This window comes from Scomber scombrus, chromosome 13 (assembly GCF_963691925.1).
Source record: "Scomber scombrus chromosome 13, fScoSco1.1, whole genome shotgun sequence".
Classification (NCBI taxonomy): Eukaryota; Metazoa; Chordata; class Actinopteri; order Scombriformes; family Scombridae; genus Scomber; species Scomber scombrus.
In genome coordinates, this window is record NC_084982.1 from 9,289,297 (window position 1) to 9,309,512 (window position 20,216).

Here is a 20,216-nt window from a genome sequence, read left to right on the forward strand (position 1 = left end):
CAGGAAACGGCACATCTCCAACAGATAGCCTAAACAACTTATTTTACCATGCATTAAGAGTGCTGCACTACTGTAACATGAGGGAACACTATTTGAAGGGGAACAGACTTCAGCACTGTGGTGACATCCATCACTCTGCTTCTGGCTGATCTTATATACGTTATCATCAACATCTAAAATGTAGTTGTTTGTTACAGTCTGGTGGCTACTGGTATATATCTTAGTTATGTTGACAGTGATATAGTTACATTATGGCAAGATAACAAATGATTGTAATTCATTAAAGGCCCCCTTAAGCGAGTCACTTATTAGCTGAGCACCCATCCGCACAAAATGTTTTCATCAGCAATAACTTTACATGGTTGTGATATGGCTGGAAGTGCTCAGGATGTGAAATAAGTCTAATATCTGAAAGTACGAACCAGAACACAGGAGAGAAATGTCAGGTGCATTGGGACGATTGATTAAAATGTTTAGTCACATTTGACAGATTTTTGGTTGTCTTGTTATGAAAAGAATTAAATCCAGCAGCGTCTTGTAATTACCACTTTTGGCAGCAGAGGCCACTGTTGCTGCTGCTCAGCAGATGTTGCATAGTCTTCCTTTAAAGTGACTTAAGCTCAAATGTGGTTTCAAGTGCAGCACTAGAACAATATTACCTTGAGTAACAAAAGTGGTGTTTTCTAAGCATGTAAATATCAACATTATGGACTTGACCTAACAATATAATATGAAACATAATAAAAATCACAGTATTTAAGACATAAACCCTCAGACCTACTGACCTGTATGCGTCCTCCGATGTGCTTTTAAATGGGAGCTTTTGGTGTACACCTTATTGCAGCCCTCAAAGTCACATCTGTGGATTCTTCTCTTTTTGGAATCTGGTGACTCTGACCTCCGGGGGCGTCGTATGCTGTCAATACTGAACGGGGACATGGAGCTGCCAGAGAAAGAGAGGAATCGAGATAAAAGAATTATTGGATTGTGATAATTAGTAATTCCACATCAATCTCCCAAAATCCATACTACTGTATATTCTAATTCTAAGCAGATCTGACACTGTATCTACAATGGAGAAATGACAAAAGTGTGGTCAAAACATTCAGTATATATATTTTTATAAAGCCTTGAATTTTTGTGTGTGCTGTCGTGTAACACGTACACTATTCACACACATTAAAATGTGCAAAGGGAATTGAGGAGCTATTCACATTTCATATATTAACATATTATTATGTATAATGGAATTGGGACAGCACTGAAGACAATTATCAGTATTTTTGCCAGCAGGTGACAGTGCAGCCTTGCATTGGAGTAACTGAGGCAGTAGATGAGGTAAGAAGGCTGGTATTCTTATTGCTCCCATACTTTCATCAATCAAAAGTGGAAACTGTTTTATTTCTTAGTGTTGTTCAACAAGGTTAATGACCGCTGAGTTATTTATACCATGGATACATTTTGGCGTGAGGTTTCCTCTCCAATAAGTGGTCAATATCACTTTTGATTATGTAATTTGTCAAAGTCTGTCACTGTTTATAGCCCTAAAGCAAAGTGTGTGTGTTTTTGCTATTACATACATGTCTGATAACAGTGTTTATGTATGTATTAACAGTGTATAATCATATCGGTAAATCTGCACATGCGCATAATGTTGTAAACAAGCACACAAAGGAAACTTAAGAAGGAACAAAAAAAAAGGGTAGGGTTGTGGTAGATGGTCAACCGTTTATGTCTCGCAAGTGTCTGTCGACAGTGAAACAGCACCTTTCACACAGCCATAAACATGTGACTGCTGCACACACAGCAGATTGGCAAGAAAGAGATACAGTAGAAACAGAAAACAAGAACATCTCTGTTTACTAGATGGGTGGAGTAATATCTGTGGGATATATTTAACAGGGTTCTGTCAGCAGTGGTGGAGAGCAGATGCTTTTCATCGAGGTCTCGGAGTCTCTGCTGCAAATATTGAGAAACAGGTACGAGGTTGAAAGGGGAAAGAGGAAGGAGGAAGAGTGAGAGAGGAACAGTTACGGTCGTGTTTGAGGGATTTGAAAGAAGAGGAGGCTGCCAGACAGGCCTTTCAGTGAACTGTCTCCACCACACACAAACCACTTCCTGTCTCTCCCTCTCTCCCTCTCTCTCTCTCTCTCTCTCTCTCTCTCCCTCTCTCTGTCTTTTACTAAACCATAGTTTGTTAAAATGCAGACTCAAAGAAACACATACAATCGAGTCACACACAAATAGACAGAAAAACACACACAGATCACCTGTTGCTCTTGGCTCACTGTCAATCTGAAGCTGTACAGGAAATGAGCACACGGGTCAGATATGAAGTTGAACTCCCTCTCAAATTCTTTTTCTCGCTCGCTTGCTCTATCTACAGTCAGTCTGTTCAGACATCAATGCACTGCAACATAATGTCAAAACTGAACACTTACACAAATATGCATATTCATAAAGTGCAAGAACACTGTTCAGTTTTCATTAGAAATGATTGATTGAGTGTTGGAGTCGTTTCAATGTAGCCATAACCATGGTAGTTGTCTAAGTGATACAAGTGTGGCGGACAGCGAGGTCTATGGTTTTTGACTGTGAGGCAGGGTGAAGGTAGTGCATTCATTTTGAGAGACATACTTTGTTGTAGTTTGAAAATAAATGAATTGGCAAATCCAACTTTAGGTTTTTAGCTTTTGAAAATCTCTGGTGGCAGCAGGGGATCCAAAGAGCCTGTTGGGAGCACAACATCTACAACAGAGCGACATGTATATTATTGACAAACGGTGCATCAAAAATAAGTCTGAATGAATTACTGTTCATTATCCATCACAGCAATGGATCATGCTGGGTAAACAGGGATGCCCGAGGAAGTGATGCAGTGATGGACTCTGGACGTCGGAACCAGGCAGTGAACCATGCATTGGAAAGAGTGGGCAGGAGAACTTCCGAACATTCGTAGCTTACAGAGAAGCTTCAGACACAGCACAAAGTCCTGCAGATGATGTATAGAGAACTGATGGTCCACAAGCTTCTGAACAAGATATGGTTAACGTGTCCAGAATTCTTATGGAAAGTGAAGCTGATCCAGAGGTCAAAAAGGAGATCTCTAAAAATGCAATAAGAGCACAGAAACCAATGAGCTCATCATGTATCACTCTGATTGGAAGAGACTGAAAACTGGAGTGGCATGGATATCTTTTGGAGTTGAATCAAAAAAGCAAGCGATTTCTGTTGGATTCCCCTGCGGATCTCAGTTACATTGACCTGGAGATGTTGAAAGCAAGAGGCTGGGTGGGACAAGATTTGTCAACTGACAACCTGTCAATGGCAGAAAATGCTATTGCCCAGTTCTACCAAAAGAAAAGATTTGACAGTGAAATTTGTACACTGTTGTCTGGGGGGAAAAATAATAAGAGTAGTCCCAATCTACAAGTTAAACCCTTATCCAGAAGATGGACTGCTAAGAGAAGGCAGAAGGCTGTCCAAGACTCCAATGCCAGAGGAGAGCAAAGAGAGCAAACCCCTAATCATCCTGTGAAAAGATCAGCATATATCATTCTCAAACATGTTGATCAGAAAAGGCATGGCATGGGAAAGTATGATAAGGCTAGAATGGTGTTGATATCTCTTTTACATCAACAAACCTTAACTGTTGAAGCCTTGGTCATTGTCTTATGTGAAACTAAGGCAATCTTAAATGACTGACCCATTACCAATGCCTTCAAGTACCCTAACGACTCTGATGCCAAGCCATCGTCTTTTATTGATAAGGAAATCAATTTTTCCTCAAGGCCTGTTTGATCGAAAGGACCAGTATGAAAGAAGAAGATGGAAAAAGGTATAGTTCTTTTCTGATTGCTTCCGGAAAAGTCGGTCACACTACTTTCCCTGACAAATCAGGCATGATGAAATATATTCAAATCCAAACAAAGTCCAGTGAGAAAACTGTCTATTGTCAAAAAAAGGTGAACTCTTAATCAGAGTTTTAAAAAAGGGGGTTTAATTTTTGTTATGAGGTAATTCTACATTTTGAAAAATGATTTCATTTAATTAATTTTGAATTTCAATTTTTATGGCTCCATGTGTATACATAATTGTAATTATCATATCCTGTATAGCCATGAACAATTAGGGGCCATTGTGTTAGAGCCATGTCAATGGTTGACATTGAGTGGCAGTATGGGTAGGATTAAATGTAGGAATAATTGATGGGGTGGCGCACAGCAAGGCTAGGGTAAATGTGTTTTTTGTTTTTAGAAATGTATTTTTCTTATAGCTTGAAAATAAATGGATTGGTATATCCATATATTATTTTGACTTTTTGACAATTTTTGGTGACAACAAAGGATCCAAAGGATCCAAAGAGCCTATTGGAAGCATGCCGTCTACACCAGAGCCATGCATACATTACTAACCAAAACGAACAGTGCGTCAATAATGAGACTACCAGGGCATCTACTGATCTAGAGCTGGAGAAATCCTGAGTAGCATCCTGATTCTGTGAAACTCTATGCCTGTGTGTGTGTGTGTGTGTGTGTGTGTGTGTGTGTGTGTGTGTGTGTGTGTGTGTGTGTGTGTGTGTGTGTGTGTGTGGGTGTGTGTGTGTGTGTGTGTGTGTGTGTGTGTGTGTGTGTCCAGGGGAGTAAAAAGGAGGAAAAGGAGAGGAAGGATTTATAGTGGAAACACTCTGAGCTCAGACATCTAGCAGATGAGGCGGATGTTTACATTCTGACTTCATCCATTAAGTGACTCCATGATTATGATATAATTTAGGAAGGTCTGAGTGCCACGGCTTCCAAAACAAAGAATGAACATCCACTCATTACTCATCATAAATTAATTAATTCATTTAATGCGGTATAACTTTTTCTTCTGCTGGTGATAATTCCACCGTCATTACTGTTTCATCGCAAAAACTTGGTTACGGATTTCTGTTTCAGTCAGTTTTGGGTATTTATAGGAAGTTCACATTGTGAGAAATGCAAATGATTGAGTGATCTCCCATTTTTACAGAAACACAGCCGTTACACAACAGCGCTAACCAACAAAACAAAGGTATACAGTTACAAACTTCAAAGTCCACATATGACATTTTAATGATCCCTAAAACGAAAGGTCAGTGCAGAGAAGTAACAGGATTCATTAAGAGAAAATGAAATTAAAGCATTAAGATGAAAAAAAAGTAAAACAGTATATCTACCGAACATGTACAGTAATAAAATAAAATAAAGGATTGCACTGCCAGCTTATATAAATGCAAGTTTGCTACTGAAACTATAAGTTGTCAAATCATTTGATAATCAATGAACACTTTCTGATTTCAGCTTGTCTAGTGTTAGAATTTTCTGCTTTTCTTTGTTTTATATCGTTATAGTAAAAATCTTAGGGATTTGGACTGCTGGTAAGAGGAAATTAATAGGAAATGTATTGGTAAATTGAAAAAGCAATCAACAGATTAGTTGGTTGCGGCCCTAAATGCAAGCAGAATGTTTTTTCCATGTTGTTTTTATGCTCATGCCTCATACCTCATCTACTAAACATCCCCAGCTTTGTCATTTTAAGGTTTCTCTGTGGTCTGAGAAAATTCCACGTCTATTGCTTGGAAAGTTACTTCATGCAGTGTTAAGTTGCTATGTATATTAGCAGGCTAACCACTGTATGTAAATGTAAAAAAAAAAAAAAAGATCAACTAAGTTCCACTACTGCATTTAAAACAGCAACATCCACAATTTACAACTACAGATTTGCCACTTCACACATATGCATCATTAGACCTGTTAAGCTTAGGGGTTGTCCTTATATCAAGGGCTTAGCTGAATATCCCTCTTAATTAATGAGACAATGACAAAAATGTAAAAATCAGTAGAAAACAATACACAAAAAGCTGTGGGAAAGGTGTATTTTTTTGCATAAACAATACCTATCTCCTGCTCTATGCATTGTGGCTGCTGTGTGAGAATCAGTTTGTTGTATTTTCTCATGTGAGCCCAGAGGCAAACCCACTCTGCCTTGAACGCCGTGTCACCGCAGTATCATGGCTGTCTGAATGTGTGTGTTTGTGTCTCACAAAGCTGCAGAGAGAAATAGGAAGTACAACCGAGAATGATTTCAAAGAAGAGCTGACCTCTGTTTTAGTTACTTTGTTTCCCCTTTCTCCCCCCCCCCCGTCTTTATGCTCTGCTTTCCGCGACTACACAGAAAGAAAGAGACACACACAAAGATATGGCGTGTGTACGTGTGTCACCTGTAAAAGGGGTTTCCCACATTATAAACACAATGGTGTGAGTGTATTTTTCTGACTTCTCATAGGAAACAGGGTCACAACAACAGACCGTTCAACACAGCAACAAGGCTCTTATGGCAGACCTACTAGATTTATCAAGAAAACAGGAAAGGGGGTGTGTCTGTGTGTGTGTGTGTGTGTGTGTGTGTGTGTGTGTGTGTGTGTGTGTGTGTGTGTGTGTGTGTGTGTGTGTGTGTGTGTGTGTGTGTGTGTGTGTGTGTGTGTGTGTGTGTGTGCACTGGAAGACAGCCCAACGGGCATTGCTGTACCTGTCTAAGGATACCACTGTACCCCTCACCTCACCCACCTCTCCTCCCTTCCCTTCACCTGCGCTGTTCCGTGGCCCCCAGGTCCTTGGGGACCAGCCAGACTTCAGCAGAGACAACAAGCCCCTGCCCCCAACACACACTCACTCACACACACACCTTCTACCCTTTCCTCTCTCTTCTTCTCTCTTTCACTGATGCTCTCCCACAATAGCCTATCCATCGGTCCCCAGGGAAACGCATGAATATGGAGGAGGATGCCCAAGAAGCACATGACACACACACACACTCCCTCTCTCTCCTCTCTCTATCTCAGTCTCTCCTTTCACTCATTTATTTATGTATGGATACCTGGATTGGAAGCTGCAGGCACTCCCATCCTGCGCCCTTACACTACTCCCCTCTGGATGTCTGCTTGTGTAAATGTGGATACCAAATGACAAATCGCAGCTCCTTCTACACTTATTTCTGTTTAAATGAAAAGAAATAAGACTGATATGATTCAAAGTAGTGCTGTTGTCGGCTTCTGTTTCAGTGCAGATGTCCACAAAGTGCATGTGTTGTGTCAATACAGAATGCACATTCTTCCCCTATGTGGCAAAACCTGCGTGTAACTCAAGAAGACTACAGACTGCTTTGTTTTTCACAGATAAACATGCAAGTCTGTGTTCCTGTTGACAATGGCTGACCCCCTTCTGGAACCAGCTGTTCTGTCCACTGTGCGGAGACACGTGCATGCATACAGTGCTAACACATATACACCCAAGGATTAATGGTCACAGTCGCACACACACACACACACACACAAGAAGCACAGTTTCCACACAGCACAGTCTGCACTTTGCACACAGAGAAGTGAGTGTGGGCAGGCCCTGGCAGGGCATTGCTAAGCCTGGCTGGTGATTTATCTCCACAGTGAAAGCTTGGGCAGTGAAAGGTTGGGGCCTGCCAACCCCTGTTCTCCTCTGACCACCCAGTGCCCACGTGTGGCACTCAGGGGCACGCCTGTCCCTTTCAATAACCTGCATCGAAACCTGAGTCCTCCAGTGAGTGTGTGTGAATGTGTATGTGTATGTGCGTGTGTGTGTGTTTGTGTGTGTCTTCATTAAAACATGGCAACCTCTGTACTGTACCACTGAACATAGCCACAGAACTAGTTTTCACCACAATTTGTTTACACAGCACCATCACAATAATGCATTTAGTTTCATAGCTGTAGATGTTCACACAGCCTGCAGCACACCAACAAACAATACAATGTCTTGCACGCAATATCAACCCTTGTAAGCTAAGCCAGTTGGGGTAAGGCTACCGTCATGCTCAGCCTTGTTAATGTTGCGACATCATTAGCAGGATTCTCACACAGTCCTGGAATACTTTCCTTACAGTTAGTCTAAATAACAGTCCTATGGGCATTAACTTGAGTCTGGCCAGGCTGCTAGTTATGACTGTTCTGGGTTTATGGGGAGCAGGGGAGGAGGGCAGGGCCGAACCAAATGTTTCTCTGCATCTGATTTCCTGCTTCTGATCGGGAAACTGTAAGCTGTCATCAACTGGAGATGGAAGTCTTTTCACTCAACACAGATGGACTGGCACCACAGGAGTTGTGATGTCTGTAGGCCAAACAGGGCATAAAGTATGTCTGAGCCATATAGATGCACACCCACGCAGAATCATCCAAATGTGGAAACGCAGTTACAAATCCACACAGAAATGCACATTACTAGGCCTCAAACTAGATTTATATGTAAATGATGTCTCGGGGGGAGGCGGCATTTTAGACATTTGTGCTCTACCGGGCCTGTCAGCTTTGTACAGTGTGCTTTTTCAATTTGTGCAATCAGTTTATACCTACTTCCTAAACTTGCACTTTTATTATATATGTTCTTCCTCGAATAGTCAACTCTTCTTTAAATTTTAAAACTTGTTTAGAATTTATAAGCCAAAAACCTTTATGACAAATGGCAAAAGAGCAAAAGTCACTACTAGTACTGCAGTAGGATGACTGTTAAGATGTTAACATATTTTACTCAAAAGGAAGTTTTGCATTTATGAAACTGAACCAATATTTCATACTCCTTTAAAGTTGATTTTTTATGTGTGTTTTGTGAGTAACGTGGTGCTCAAACATTTTTTTTGAATGAATAGTAACATTGTAATGTAGCGTTTTACAGCAAGTAATGTGATGTAAAGTTAGTTTGAGGGAAAAAATATCTAACAGTAGAACAAACTGAAATTCCCACATAACCAAATGTACAATCAACCAACAGATAAGAGTGGAATAAGAGCATATTGTCCAAACAGTCTTTCTGTGACAAGGCTGAACTAAAAAAAGACACATGGAGTTTTTAGAGTCAGTGGAGGAGAAAAAGTCACAATGGAGATTCAACATTGCCCACACATGCATGCAAATCATAATACTCACTCTTGTACAGCGCGGGCTATAGACAGCGCCGTGGAACCAGTCTCATTAACACTGTCCAGGGTCACGTTTGGCAGGTCATCGTCTTCGCTGTCACTTTTGATCTGCCTTGGCGACAGGCCGTTGGGGTCTGTGTGTGCTATGAAGACAGGACACAGAAATGGGAGTCAGACACATGATACTGGAACCGGCAATGGAAATGTATATGGCATATCACATTGTGTGTGTTGGAAAGTGTCCAATTGTAATGAGGTAGTTAACTGCATATTGTATATTGTCATTTCATCCATCACTTCTCAGGGAAAATTGAAATTAATTTTTCAGAAAAGTTTATTGTCTGGTTGTTTTTAGCATCTACAGTATATCTGCAGTTATTTAACATATGTATGTATATAGCTATGTGTGTGTTTGTGTGTAGTTGGCCTCAGTGCAGGCATTTCCAGACAGGAGCTGTCAATCAAACTGAATTCTCAACTTGAGGACAGAACAGCCAAGCATGATACTGTGACCACTAGTCACATACTCATAGATGCATGAAAACACACACACACACACGCACACACACACACACGCACACACACGCACACACACACACACGCACACACACACACACACACACACACACACACACACACACACACACACACACACACATACATATATATATATATATTCTTTATCAGCCTCCAACTATTGAGATAAGGGACTGGCTGTATCGTTGTTTGGGCGTTGTTGTCTCTGAACAGTGTGTGGGAACATTTGTGCATCTGTTACTTTGTCTGTGTGCGCACGTGCGTGTGTGTGTGTGTGTGTGTGTGTGTGTGTGTGTGTGTGTGTATATGTGCGTACAAATACTGAATATTTCCAAGTTAAAAGTATGTGTCTATGCATGAGTGCGACTCTGCTGAGCACTTAGCTCTGTTTCCCCTACATGTGCAACTGACAAAGAATCATATTCATGATAATGATAAAGTCTCACATAAAAGGCCTGTAGACAACACAAGAACTGAAGTCTGTTCAGTTGTTACTATATTTAAAGCGCACAATGATAATCAGCAAGCTAGCTTTGTTCCTTCACTGACTCTTCTTTAGCCAAGAAAAAAACGGCTGAATGTTTGATTGGCCGGTATACTAATAACTATGAAACTCTGAGCCACTGAGGACAGTGGTCTCTGTCTCTTCAGCTGCATGACAAAGTTACATCTATTCCTCAAGTTGTGACAACTTCTCCCCTGGTCAACTCATTGGTTATATTGCCAGAGCCTGCAGCCATTCTGTCCTCTCTGTCTCCATGGACACCAGCTGCGTACATCCTGTATCACTCAAGAGATGAATTAAGACCTGCTGGATACTACTTGTCAAAGAAAAGTTGCAGAAAATCTACCATACTGGATTCAATATTGATTAAGAAATATGGTCATTCAGAAAAAAATGAATTACCAAAAATATATAACATGATATAGACCATCATAAAACTATTCTTGTTTCTGAAGAGTTAATCATCACAAACGCTGAATACATTTGGACATATTTTCCAGTGAGTTCTGCATTCTCCGCCTTCTGTATGCCCAGTGCTTTTATAAGCTATCAGGACTTCACCTCCTCTGCCCACTCAGCTGAGACTGTAGCCATAATGGCCCACAACAAGGGTATAGAGTAAGGAGCAGGAATGGTGTTATTACTTTACGGGTTGGGGGGGGGGGGTAATGCTGTAACTCTGTCAGAGCTTTTGCTTTTAATGGTTTCAAACTGTTGTCGTCGACTACGTGCAGTGGTCACCAGCCTGCCTACCCTATGGAAAACCTGTAATTAGTTAGAAATGCATCGTGTGTTGGAAAGGGGTATTTTGAGCGAGGGACACAAAGGAGGAGTGGTGGAGAGGTGGGCAGAGCACCGGATTTCTTTCTTTCTCTCCTGTTGTTTCCAGTCAAGCCCTGTTTCCATGGCAACCTCCTGCCGGAGACAGGGAGACAGCAGTGAAAGGAAGGGTACCCGCCCTCTCTTAAAGAGGATGGCCAACCTGTGTGTGTGTGTGTGTGTGTGTGTGTGTGTGTGTGTGTGTGTGTGTGTGTGTGTGTGTGTGTGTGTGTGTGTGTGTGTGTGTGTGTGTGTGTGTGAGAGAGAGAGAAAGAGATAAAGAGAAAGATGGTGTGCACGTGGGTGTGTGGATGTTAGTGCAAGCGTTTTTGTATCTACAGCCTGAATATGACTGAGACTTGCATCAGTGCACATGGTTGTTGGATTTGCATTAAGTCAAACAAGGTAACTCTTGATCCTCACATTAAACTTCATATGAGGGGAAGGGCCTTTCAGGTGACTCCCCTGATGTCAACAACCTATTTCTTTAGCTAAGGTGGGATCAAAATATCAACTTATATGCAAACATGTCATTTTTCGTTTGAATTGGACTGTGGTGCTTTTATTGAAAATGTTCACATCATGTCACTCTAAATGCAATAAACAGCTAAATGTTCTGTTTGTCTACTGGTTGCTACCTCATTAAAAGTGACTTTATCCACCACACCCAACATTCAGCATTCATTCAGCCTATTTCCTTTGTGTTTGGTGGCTTCACAACTGGGTAGAGCTCATGCTGGACATGTTGTGTATGTGTGTGCACGTGTTTGTTTAAGTGCCACCCATCTTCAATATCCATCCACACCCTCTTATGCAAGTCTTGTTTTTCCTGTCCTTCCTTCTTTCCTTTCCTCTCCTTGAGAGCAGACGTCCAGAGTTGAAAAACGCCCATCTCTGAGGACCACCCCACCCAGACGTCCCAGTGTCTGTGTCTGAACACATGCTCTAATTACACATCTCTGTTTGTTTGCTTGTATGTACGTGCACGGGTGTGAGTTAAAAGTCTAAGTGTGTCCATCCTGCAGGGAGTGACAAGAAGCAACCTCTTTTATAACTAACAGTTGCCCTGTGTACAGCTCAGAGTTGGACAGGGACACCTTCCTGTAGGTTCACTCCCAGTGGTTGGCAGTAAAGCCACACCCAGAGAGAAAAAACCAATAACACAGTCTAGTCAAGGTCTAATATTTAAAATGCCCCAGAAGTTTGCTTCTTGATTGAAGGAAAGGTGACAGCTACTGTGGCCCTGGTAACCTGGACCAGAGGGTATTTAAGACAGCCGAGCAAAATGTCTTTCAGTTAAAGACGGAAGAGCCTTTCAACCTGTGTACCTCCTCTTCAATCTGAAGGGAAGGACTGTCGCCTGAGGGGCCATCTCTTAAAGCATGTACTCACACACACACACACACACACACACACACACACACACACACACACACACACACACACACACACACACACACACACACACACACACAGACACACACACACCTTCACAGTGTTGTGTCTGCAAATTGTTTGACTAAAGACAGCACAGGACATCTGCGCAGACAGATATACTACTATAAACAGCTTGTGACTGGGATACATCATGCCACATCACACAGGTATCACAGCAACGACTTCACTTCCAGGATGGATCATACGTGCCATCCCTTATTTTTGACCCAGAAACCGCCAAAATAGTCATGAATAATTCCTGAAAGGGTTCCCAAGTAAAGTTTTTGAGTGTTTCATTCTTTTGGGGCATTTTAAGCACCCCTTACCAACAATATCAATAAACTTCACTGTGATAGTTGACAACTGAAAATTCAACATATATTTGTTATTTCTTAGTGAATATTTTATGCAACAATCATTTATACCTAATTGAAATTTCTCAGTAGGTGGAGCAACTGCCTATTAAAGCTGGAGGCCAGAGCTGCTTAGGAGGCACATCAGACAGCTTATGCAATGCTATTCTATGTAAAACTAATACATTCATTACACAGTAGCACAAAGCCTGAATCATAATGCCTTATCGTTTCCTTTTAAATTCTAATAGCGCTTGAACAATTGCTGGGGCACCTTTGAAATGACAGTGTTTTTACCAGGAAATGATAAAAAGAAAACAGAAATCTCAATAGTGTAGGCCACATGAATATGGAGTACATTCAATGATCTCACCTTTGCCCTGGCTTTTGGCCTCATCCAGCAGAGGTAGCATGATGGCGTTGTTGAGGCTGGAGGGTGATCGAACGGCAGTGGTGTACATGAGGGGCAGTGACTGTACCACAACTGGGATTCGGTGAACATGGCTTCCCAGCTTCCCTGCTCCCTGCAGGCTCAGAGGACTGGACGGAGGCGGCGGCACAGAGTGCAGGATGTGCAAATATGACTGACCTCTCATCCCGGTGCCAGGGGCAACCAGAGGGCCTGGCGTGAGTACCGAGGAGGCCGAGGTGATGACCGATGGTGAAGAGGAGGAGGAGGATGACGACGATAAAGACGACGGCGAGAAAGCAGATCTCAGGGGGGAAGATGATGAGGTGATGATGGGGATGATGGATGAAGATGAGGGGCGGGCTTTGTTGATTGACAGGTCGACAGGCTCGGTCTGTGTGTGGAAGTGCAGGTCGTGAGCGAGCAGGTCTTCTGGAGGTTCGGGTTTAACTCTGCTGAGGAAGAAGGGGACGCCGTCCATCGCAGAGTAAGGGCGCACTTTAGGTGACTGTGGAAAAAGAAATGTTGGTGTTAGTGATTCATGTTTCTCTTTTTATTGCCTTACAAATGCACTAAACTGCTACAGACATGAAGGGAAGAAAGAAATACATGACACATTTTGTCTAAAGGCAATTAATATATGACTACTATACATTTTTCATCAAATTTTATACCAGTATTCAACACAGTATGACACACTGCAACACTGTATGATAGAGATATGTCAAAGAGGTACAATATATGCAGTGACATTTATTGAAAAAGGAGCAGTTAATTTCCTCACACTCATTCAAGCATTCCACGTCTCCTAAGAAGTCCCTTCACTAAGCATGATGTCATACACAGATGAAATGCAGGCGTAAAGATAGTGTCTCTCACATGCCTTTCATCGTCTACTTTTGCTCTCTCTCTCTCTTTCTGTCTTTTCTCTTGGCGTGGGTTGCTCTCTCTCTCTCTCTCTCTCTCTCTCTCTCTCCTCTCTCTCTCTCTCTCTCTCTCTCTCTCTCTCTCTCTCTCTCTCTCTCTCTCTCTCTCTCTCTTTCTCTCTCTCTCTCTCTCTCTCTCTCTCTCTCTCTTTCCTCCTGTTTTCCATCACTCCCACAGAAACGCAGCTCTCTTGGCTTCCCTTGTATCTCTCCTAAATCTCCTTTGTGACGGTGGAAAAACATCATATGGGCTCAATTTCCTGACGGTCTCTCTCTGTCTCTCAGCGATGGGCCTCCTAAGGCCAACGCTGGTGGCTCAGTGTGTCCCTCAACGCATCTTTCACTTAACACCAAGCAGACTGTAACACAACCGCTCCATCTGTCTGCACAAGTTTCAGGAACCTGTTTACTTGGAAAAGATAATGAAGAACATACACAGTAGAAAAATGACACTCACCCTGCTACTATGTGTTTCTCCGGACTTCCAAACTTTGGACCGTCTTTGATATCAATACACTACACAATTGTTCACATAACGTCAAACGAACCATGTTACATGTGGTGTGGCTGATCTAGACTCACTATGTTCAGTGTGGGAGGGGTGCTAGAGTGTGTAGTGCGTAGTGTTGATCCTCACAGTGGGGCCTTTCAGAGGCTGAGTCACAGTTAGTGAGAGAGCACATCCAGGATTTTTGCTAATCACATTGGAAAATCTCATTAAAGTTAAAGGAAGAACTTCACTTCGATCACCGCTGCAGCAGATATGAAAAATGTTCTGTACCATGGATTTCATCCACACTTTTGTTTTTGAGTCTCACATTTCTTTCCCCTTATGTAATGCTGGCTTAGAGTGGATCTGTGGTGAATTACGAATTTTCTCTGAGTGGTGTGTGTGTGCGTGTGTGCGTGTGTGCGTGCGTGTGTGTGCGTGTGTGTGTGTGTGTGTATGTGTGTGTGTGTTCTTTTATGTAGTAGCCTGCTATTTTTACTCCAGACTTGTATACTCGTTTTCAGCCTACAGGAAATGTTACGACCCCATGAGTCAAAAAGTGCTTCTCACTGTGTGACTCCCCCTCAGTTGGAAAACAAGCCGTACCCCATGAAATATGCCCTCTGATGACCTCTGGACCTCGGTGGGGTTCAGCTCAGGGTCAGTGGTATCAGGTCAAGGTTCACAGCACATTATGGTCTGCTTCACTGTACCACCCACTAAGCATTTTAAGTTTTTTTTGTTTTGTTTGTATACGTTGTTTCCTTTTTTTCAAACTGGACTGTATGTATGTAATTATGCTTTTGAGGGGGAAAAAACTAATTATTGATTTGTGCTTTTTTCATATCACTAGAATGCAAAAAGCCTTAAGTATTATAACTATAAATAAACTTAACCACAGCTATCGTGACAATTGGATGAGATAATTATTTATGGTGTCCTGTGAAGCTTCATTCATGGAAACAGATTTTAGTACAATAGGAGACACTTCCCTCCAGGAATTGACCATTTATAGCAAATGGTCATATTTGGAAGAAGGGGCTCTGTGCTTTGAGGGAGCACTCAAAGAATCCAAGCAGCCATGATACTAGATCTAGTAAAGTCACAATACCAAAAGTGTCAATGCAACGGGAGGAGGTAAGGGTGGTGCTGGGAGTTGTGGAAGCAAAAGGCACTGGTGTGAAGGTACCAGAATAGAGTGATAGATGACAATATATGATGACTATGCTTAGCTTAACTATATGAATATGATTTAATTTTACTAGTCAGCTGGTGAATGAACCACTGATGGTGGAGCATGAATGAAGCAGTTTAAGCCTAAATCGTTCTCTGCTTTAACTAATGCAACGTTACATTATTGCAAAGTGCTGCTTGTAGGTTCCTTTGTCTACTCATACAGCTGATCCTGGCTTAATTGTTAAGTTATAGCTGTAATGGGTGGCGATTCATGTAAACACTATCATGTGACACTGACATTGAGATTGCTGTGAAAGAATTAATTGTGTTCACTTTTACACTCACAAGATTCACACACTCAACAATGCACAGCAACATATAAGTCACTATTGTTAGTAGAGTGTACATTTAACCTAAAGATCCCTCCCTTGGGCTATCTCAGTTCTTTACTCATCGTTTAGCTTTGTTCCTGGCTGTATATCTGCTATCTAGTGGTTCAAGTTGCTGCTCCAAAACTTCATATTTTAAAAAGATATACCACTCAGTTGTCAATATATATGTTTGTGATGTCATATCTGTCCTCTGTGCTTCTCTTGCATCAACTCCTCATGTAACATTTCTTGACAGACCCTCAGGCTATCATCCAGCTGCTTTTGCACATGATCACTCTGTGTTAGCATGGTCTGTATAGGATGTGAGTGTCCCAGACTGCCTGGAGCTACACTGCCCAAAGGCTTTGAAGCCATTAGACCCATTGAGGCTGAACTCATTTTTTTCATATTAGAACATGGCTCTAACTTTGGTTACTGAACTTTAGCAGTATTACCAGTTTTTTCCTACCAGAAACTGAAGAAAATATATCACGGGTCAACCACAAGGTTAGTGTGAATGCTGTTCTGAGATATTTCAAGATTAACAAAACAGATAGTGCTAAACTCTTTGAGCCTTATTTGAAACTGTTGTGGCAAATATAAAAACACCTGTGCATGCAATTGAATGCTGTATTCAAGGCCGATATTCGCTCAGCAAGTAACCAGAAACTGCAAATCAGAAATGCTAAATATTTTTTGTGTATGTTCTTATGTGACAGAAAAAAAGAAAGAAATTCTATATAGTTATCAGATTTTTTTACTTTAAATTATCAATCTGTATCAGCCGCACTGCAGCTGTTGGCTGTTGTCAAAAACTATATTGATTGGTGCAGTTTTAATCATATGCATGTCTAAGATGTAGTGAATATTGATGTATTTTGTTTTGATGTGGTTTTATAAAAACAATAAACCACACAAGGAACTGTTAACTGTAGCATGTGACTGAGGCTAACAGCTACAACTAGGACAGTGTTAGCTGTAATACAGTTTTCGTAACAAAACACAAACATCTTTTAATGGCCTCTCGATTTTATGAAAGCATTTTATAGCAAAACAAAGATACATTCAACAAATTAGTGAGTCTATGTAACATAAAGTGGTGCTTGCACACATAAAGTCCCGAGATTGTCCTTTCTGTTTGTCACACAGATGTTATCATATGGTCTTCTGACTGAGAGGGAGTCAAATACAGTATACTGTATGTGCTCTTGTCATGCGGTATTAACCTTGAAATATATGATCACTAAATTGTTTAACTGTGACTTAAAGTAAGGCTAGCATAAGAAAGTCCCTGTGTGAATTGACCCAGTGAGTTAGCATCAGTTCAGCAGCTTTATCAAGCAAGCTGACATTAGCTATTGGTCATATACAACAGGGCTGTCATATTTTATTTGATTTATTTATTTGTTTTAACAACTTGGGGAAAAAAATGTTAGGCTTGATTGGTAATAATCTTTTCAAATTAAAAAAATCATTGTAAATAAATGCACCATTAGCATGTCAGTCAAGCAACGCTAACTCTGAATGATCAGAACAATGCAGGTTCTACAATGTTGTTTTGTTTATGTAATGCAGTTTTTGCTCACATTATGTTTTTTCATAGAGTAACAGCACTATAATCTGACCAAAAGCATTTTGAAGGTAGGTGATTTTATTTATTTATTTTTGCTTATAAATTCAACTTAATAATTTAGCATCAAGTGCTAGGTTCACTTTCATTATAACTGTCTGTTTGTTAGAGGGCAGAGAATGTAGCCACTTAGTAACAACCTGTTAAAATTGGCCAATTCAATGTTGCTCCTGTGTAAAAAGGAGGGCACTTGTGTGGAAAGGTCACAACAAGAGTGTCTAGTGTTACACAAAAGTGAAAAACAGAAACTAGTTTGCATTATGTGCTTAGGTTCTCAGACAAATCAACCAGCACAAATGGAAAACTTAAACCACCCCCACTCTCATTTTGACAACGCGCTCAAACCTACACACACATATAAAGATATGCTCGACCCGCCTGCCTGCGTCTGTCCTCATGCCATTGTCTTTATTAGGGGATACTGGTTAGCGGGGCAGATTTTCCAGCCCCTTGCGGGTGAATTGTCTAACGAGGCAGACCATTTCCAGCAAGCCCTTGGCTCCCCCGCCACCCAAATGAAGACCACATTTCTGCAGCAGCCTAAACTGTCTGTCTGCGTCTGCCGTCTAAAGGGAAGCTCAGTCAGTTAGGGCAAGATTGGATCTCGGTGCACTTCAAAGCTGTGTGGGCTGCAGCATTCGCATCCTGTCTGTGACTGACATCACTACACGTATGGAGAATGACTTCAAACCCCAGATATTAGATAGCAGCACTGGGGGCACAAAGTCTCAAAGCCCTTCAGCCACACATGAGAGAAGGACACCCAGAAAGTAACCACCTGAGACCGATTCAATTCTTATCAACACAAAGCCAATTTCTTAAATTCTCTACAAGACTTCTCATTACCTGCTGGGTTATGAGCAACTAGTATTCGTCTGATCCATCATGTGCTAATACTCTCTGGTCCATCTCAACAGAAACTACTTTGCTGCTCTCCTACAAGCTGCTCCTGGTGATATATCAAGGCCCAGGAAATTATTGATAGGTTATGGATCGAAATCAATGATAACCTACACTGATTCATCGTGATTACAAATATTAAGTGGCCTGCACCCACTGCACACACACAGCTGTGGCAGCACACAAAGCCCCTGTAACCTAGCAACAGCTTCTCCATAACAAGAGCACTATATTTCTAGGTATGTTGGACCAGAGAGCACTGATACTGTATGAGGACCATTAAAACTCAGCGTGAGGTACTTCCATTATTCCTAATATGGTCAATACACACAGTTTAATTGAACATTAAACTCAAAAATTAGCTTTTTGAGCAAAACAAATTCAGCAAAGACAAAACACGGCTGGTGCAAATTTAACAATGCTCACAAGGCTTGTTTAGTGACATTTAACTCTGCCCTGATAAACACAGAGGAAACAACGGAGAGAAGAGGCATGAACGAGATACAGTAGAGGAAGAGATTGAGCTATGATAATGTTTGCAGAGGAAGAGTGTGGCGTGGTGTGTTGTGTTTGCCTGTGTGTATATGCGAATGTGCGCAAGAGAAAGATTATTCATGTGTGTTTGTGTGGAAGAAGAGCAAAGGGAGGATGAGTGGAAATTGAGGGACGTAAAATAGCAGGAAAAGAGAAAGAGTGAGAGAGATAAGATTTAGAGTTTCCCATGTGACCCTCCTCCCCGGGAGCGGTGACTACATCTGCGCAATCACCCCCAGCCAGTGTGGACTCTGCTGGCCCCAGTCACCACCCCGAATCCCCCCAATGCATTCCTGCTCCAGCTGTGGCTCTACTCCTCCTCTTGGTTGCTCTCTCCTTCCTGCTCACTACCATGCTCTCCGACCACTCCTCTTAGCCCCCACACTCACTGTCTCACTCACTTGCTGAGGCCTGGGAGTGATTATCTGCCCATTGCTGGGAGGAGGAAAGAAGGAAAGGAAAGGAAAGCAGGAAAAAAAGGGAGGGGAGATTGTCTGGAAAACAACTGCTCTCTTACCCCTTGTTCCGATTCCAGGGGCTCAGCTTTGACTCGGACTGCAGGCATTCCGTCAAGCATTAACATCCTGTTTCTTAGGCTGCCTGTGAAGGGACACAGAGGAGGTGTAAGACGGGTGTTTCAGCATGACTAAGCAGGTCCCACATTCACTTGTTGGACATCTACAATGTTGTGCTTGCACCCACTGAGAAATAAACATATTAAATAGACACAAACTCATGTTTCAAAACCATCAGAAGCTGACAGACAAAAAAAATGCGTACAAACTGTGTAAACTCAGTCAGTGCACAGCATGACTTCCTCTTCACCATAATAAAGATTTTCAGTTGCCTGGTGGGCTGCTGCAGAGCTAATAACACTTCATAATACTGAATAAAATCCTCTTTAGACTTCAATGGAATACAAGCACTGGCTTTGATATATAGTTACTCAACAGCAATGGCAACACCACAGCCTGACAATGTTTCCTGTTTCACCACTGAAATAATAATACAATAAATGAGTTTGTAGTGTTAATGTAAACAACAGTAAACAAGCATATCATTAACTGGCTTTTTCACTTTGCAGACACACAATAAATGACACTTACACACATGCAAACACACACACACACACACACACACACACACACACACACAAAAAAAC

At 41.6% G+C, this 20,216-nt stretch overlaps 1 protein-coding gene across 8 annotated transcripts in view; it reads right to left on the reverse strand.

Annotated features, from left to right (window-relative positions):
- The window catches only part of klf12b (Kruppel like factor 12b), a 43,593-nt gene that overhangs the window by 9,052 nt on the left and 14,325 nt on the right, over window positions 1-20,216 (reverse strand). For all 8 annotated transcript variants that reach the window (XM_062432373.1, XM_062432371.1, XM_062432374.1 and 5 more), the window contains 4 exons: window positions 19,572-19,654; window positions 12,992-13,535; window positions 8,975-9,110; window positions 786-943 (listed from right to left, as the gene is read on the reverse strand). In XM_062432373.1, the coding sequence (XP_062288357.1) occupies window positions 786-943; window positions 8,975-9,110; window positions 12,992-13,535; window positions 19,572-19,654 (921 nt within the window). The remainder of the gene's footprint in view (window positions 1-785; window positions 944-8,974; window positions 9,111-12,991; window positions 13,536-19,571; window positions 19,655-20,216) is intronic.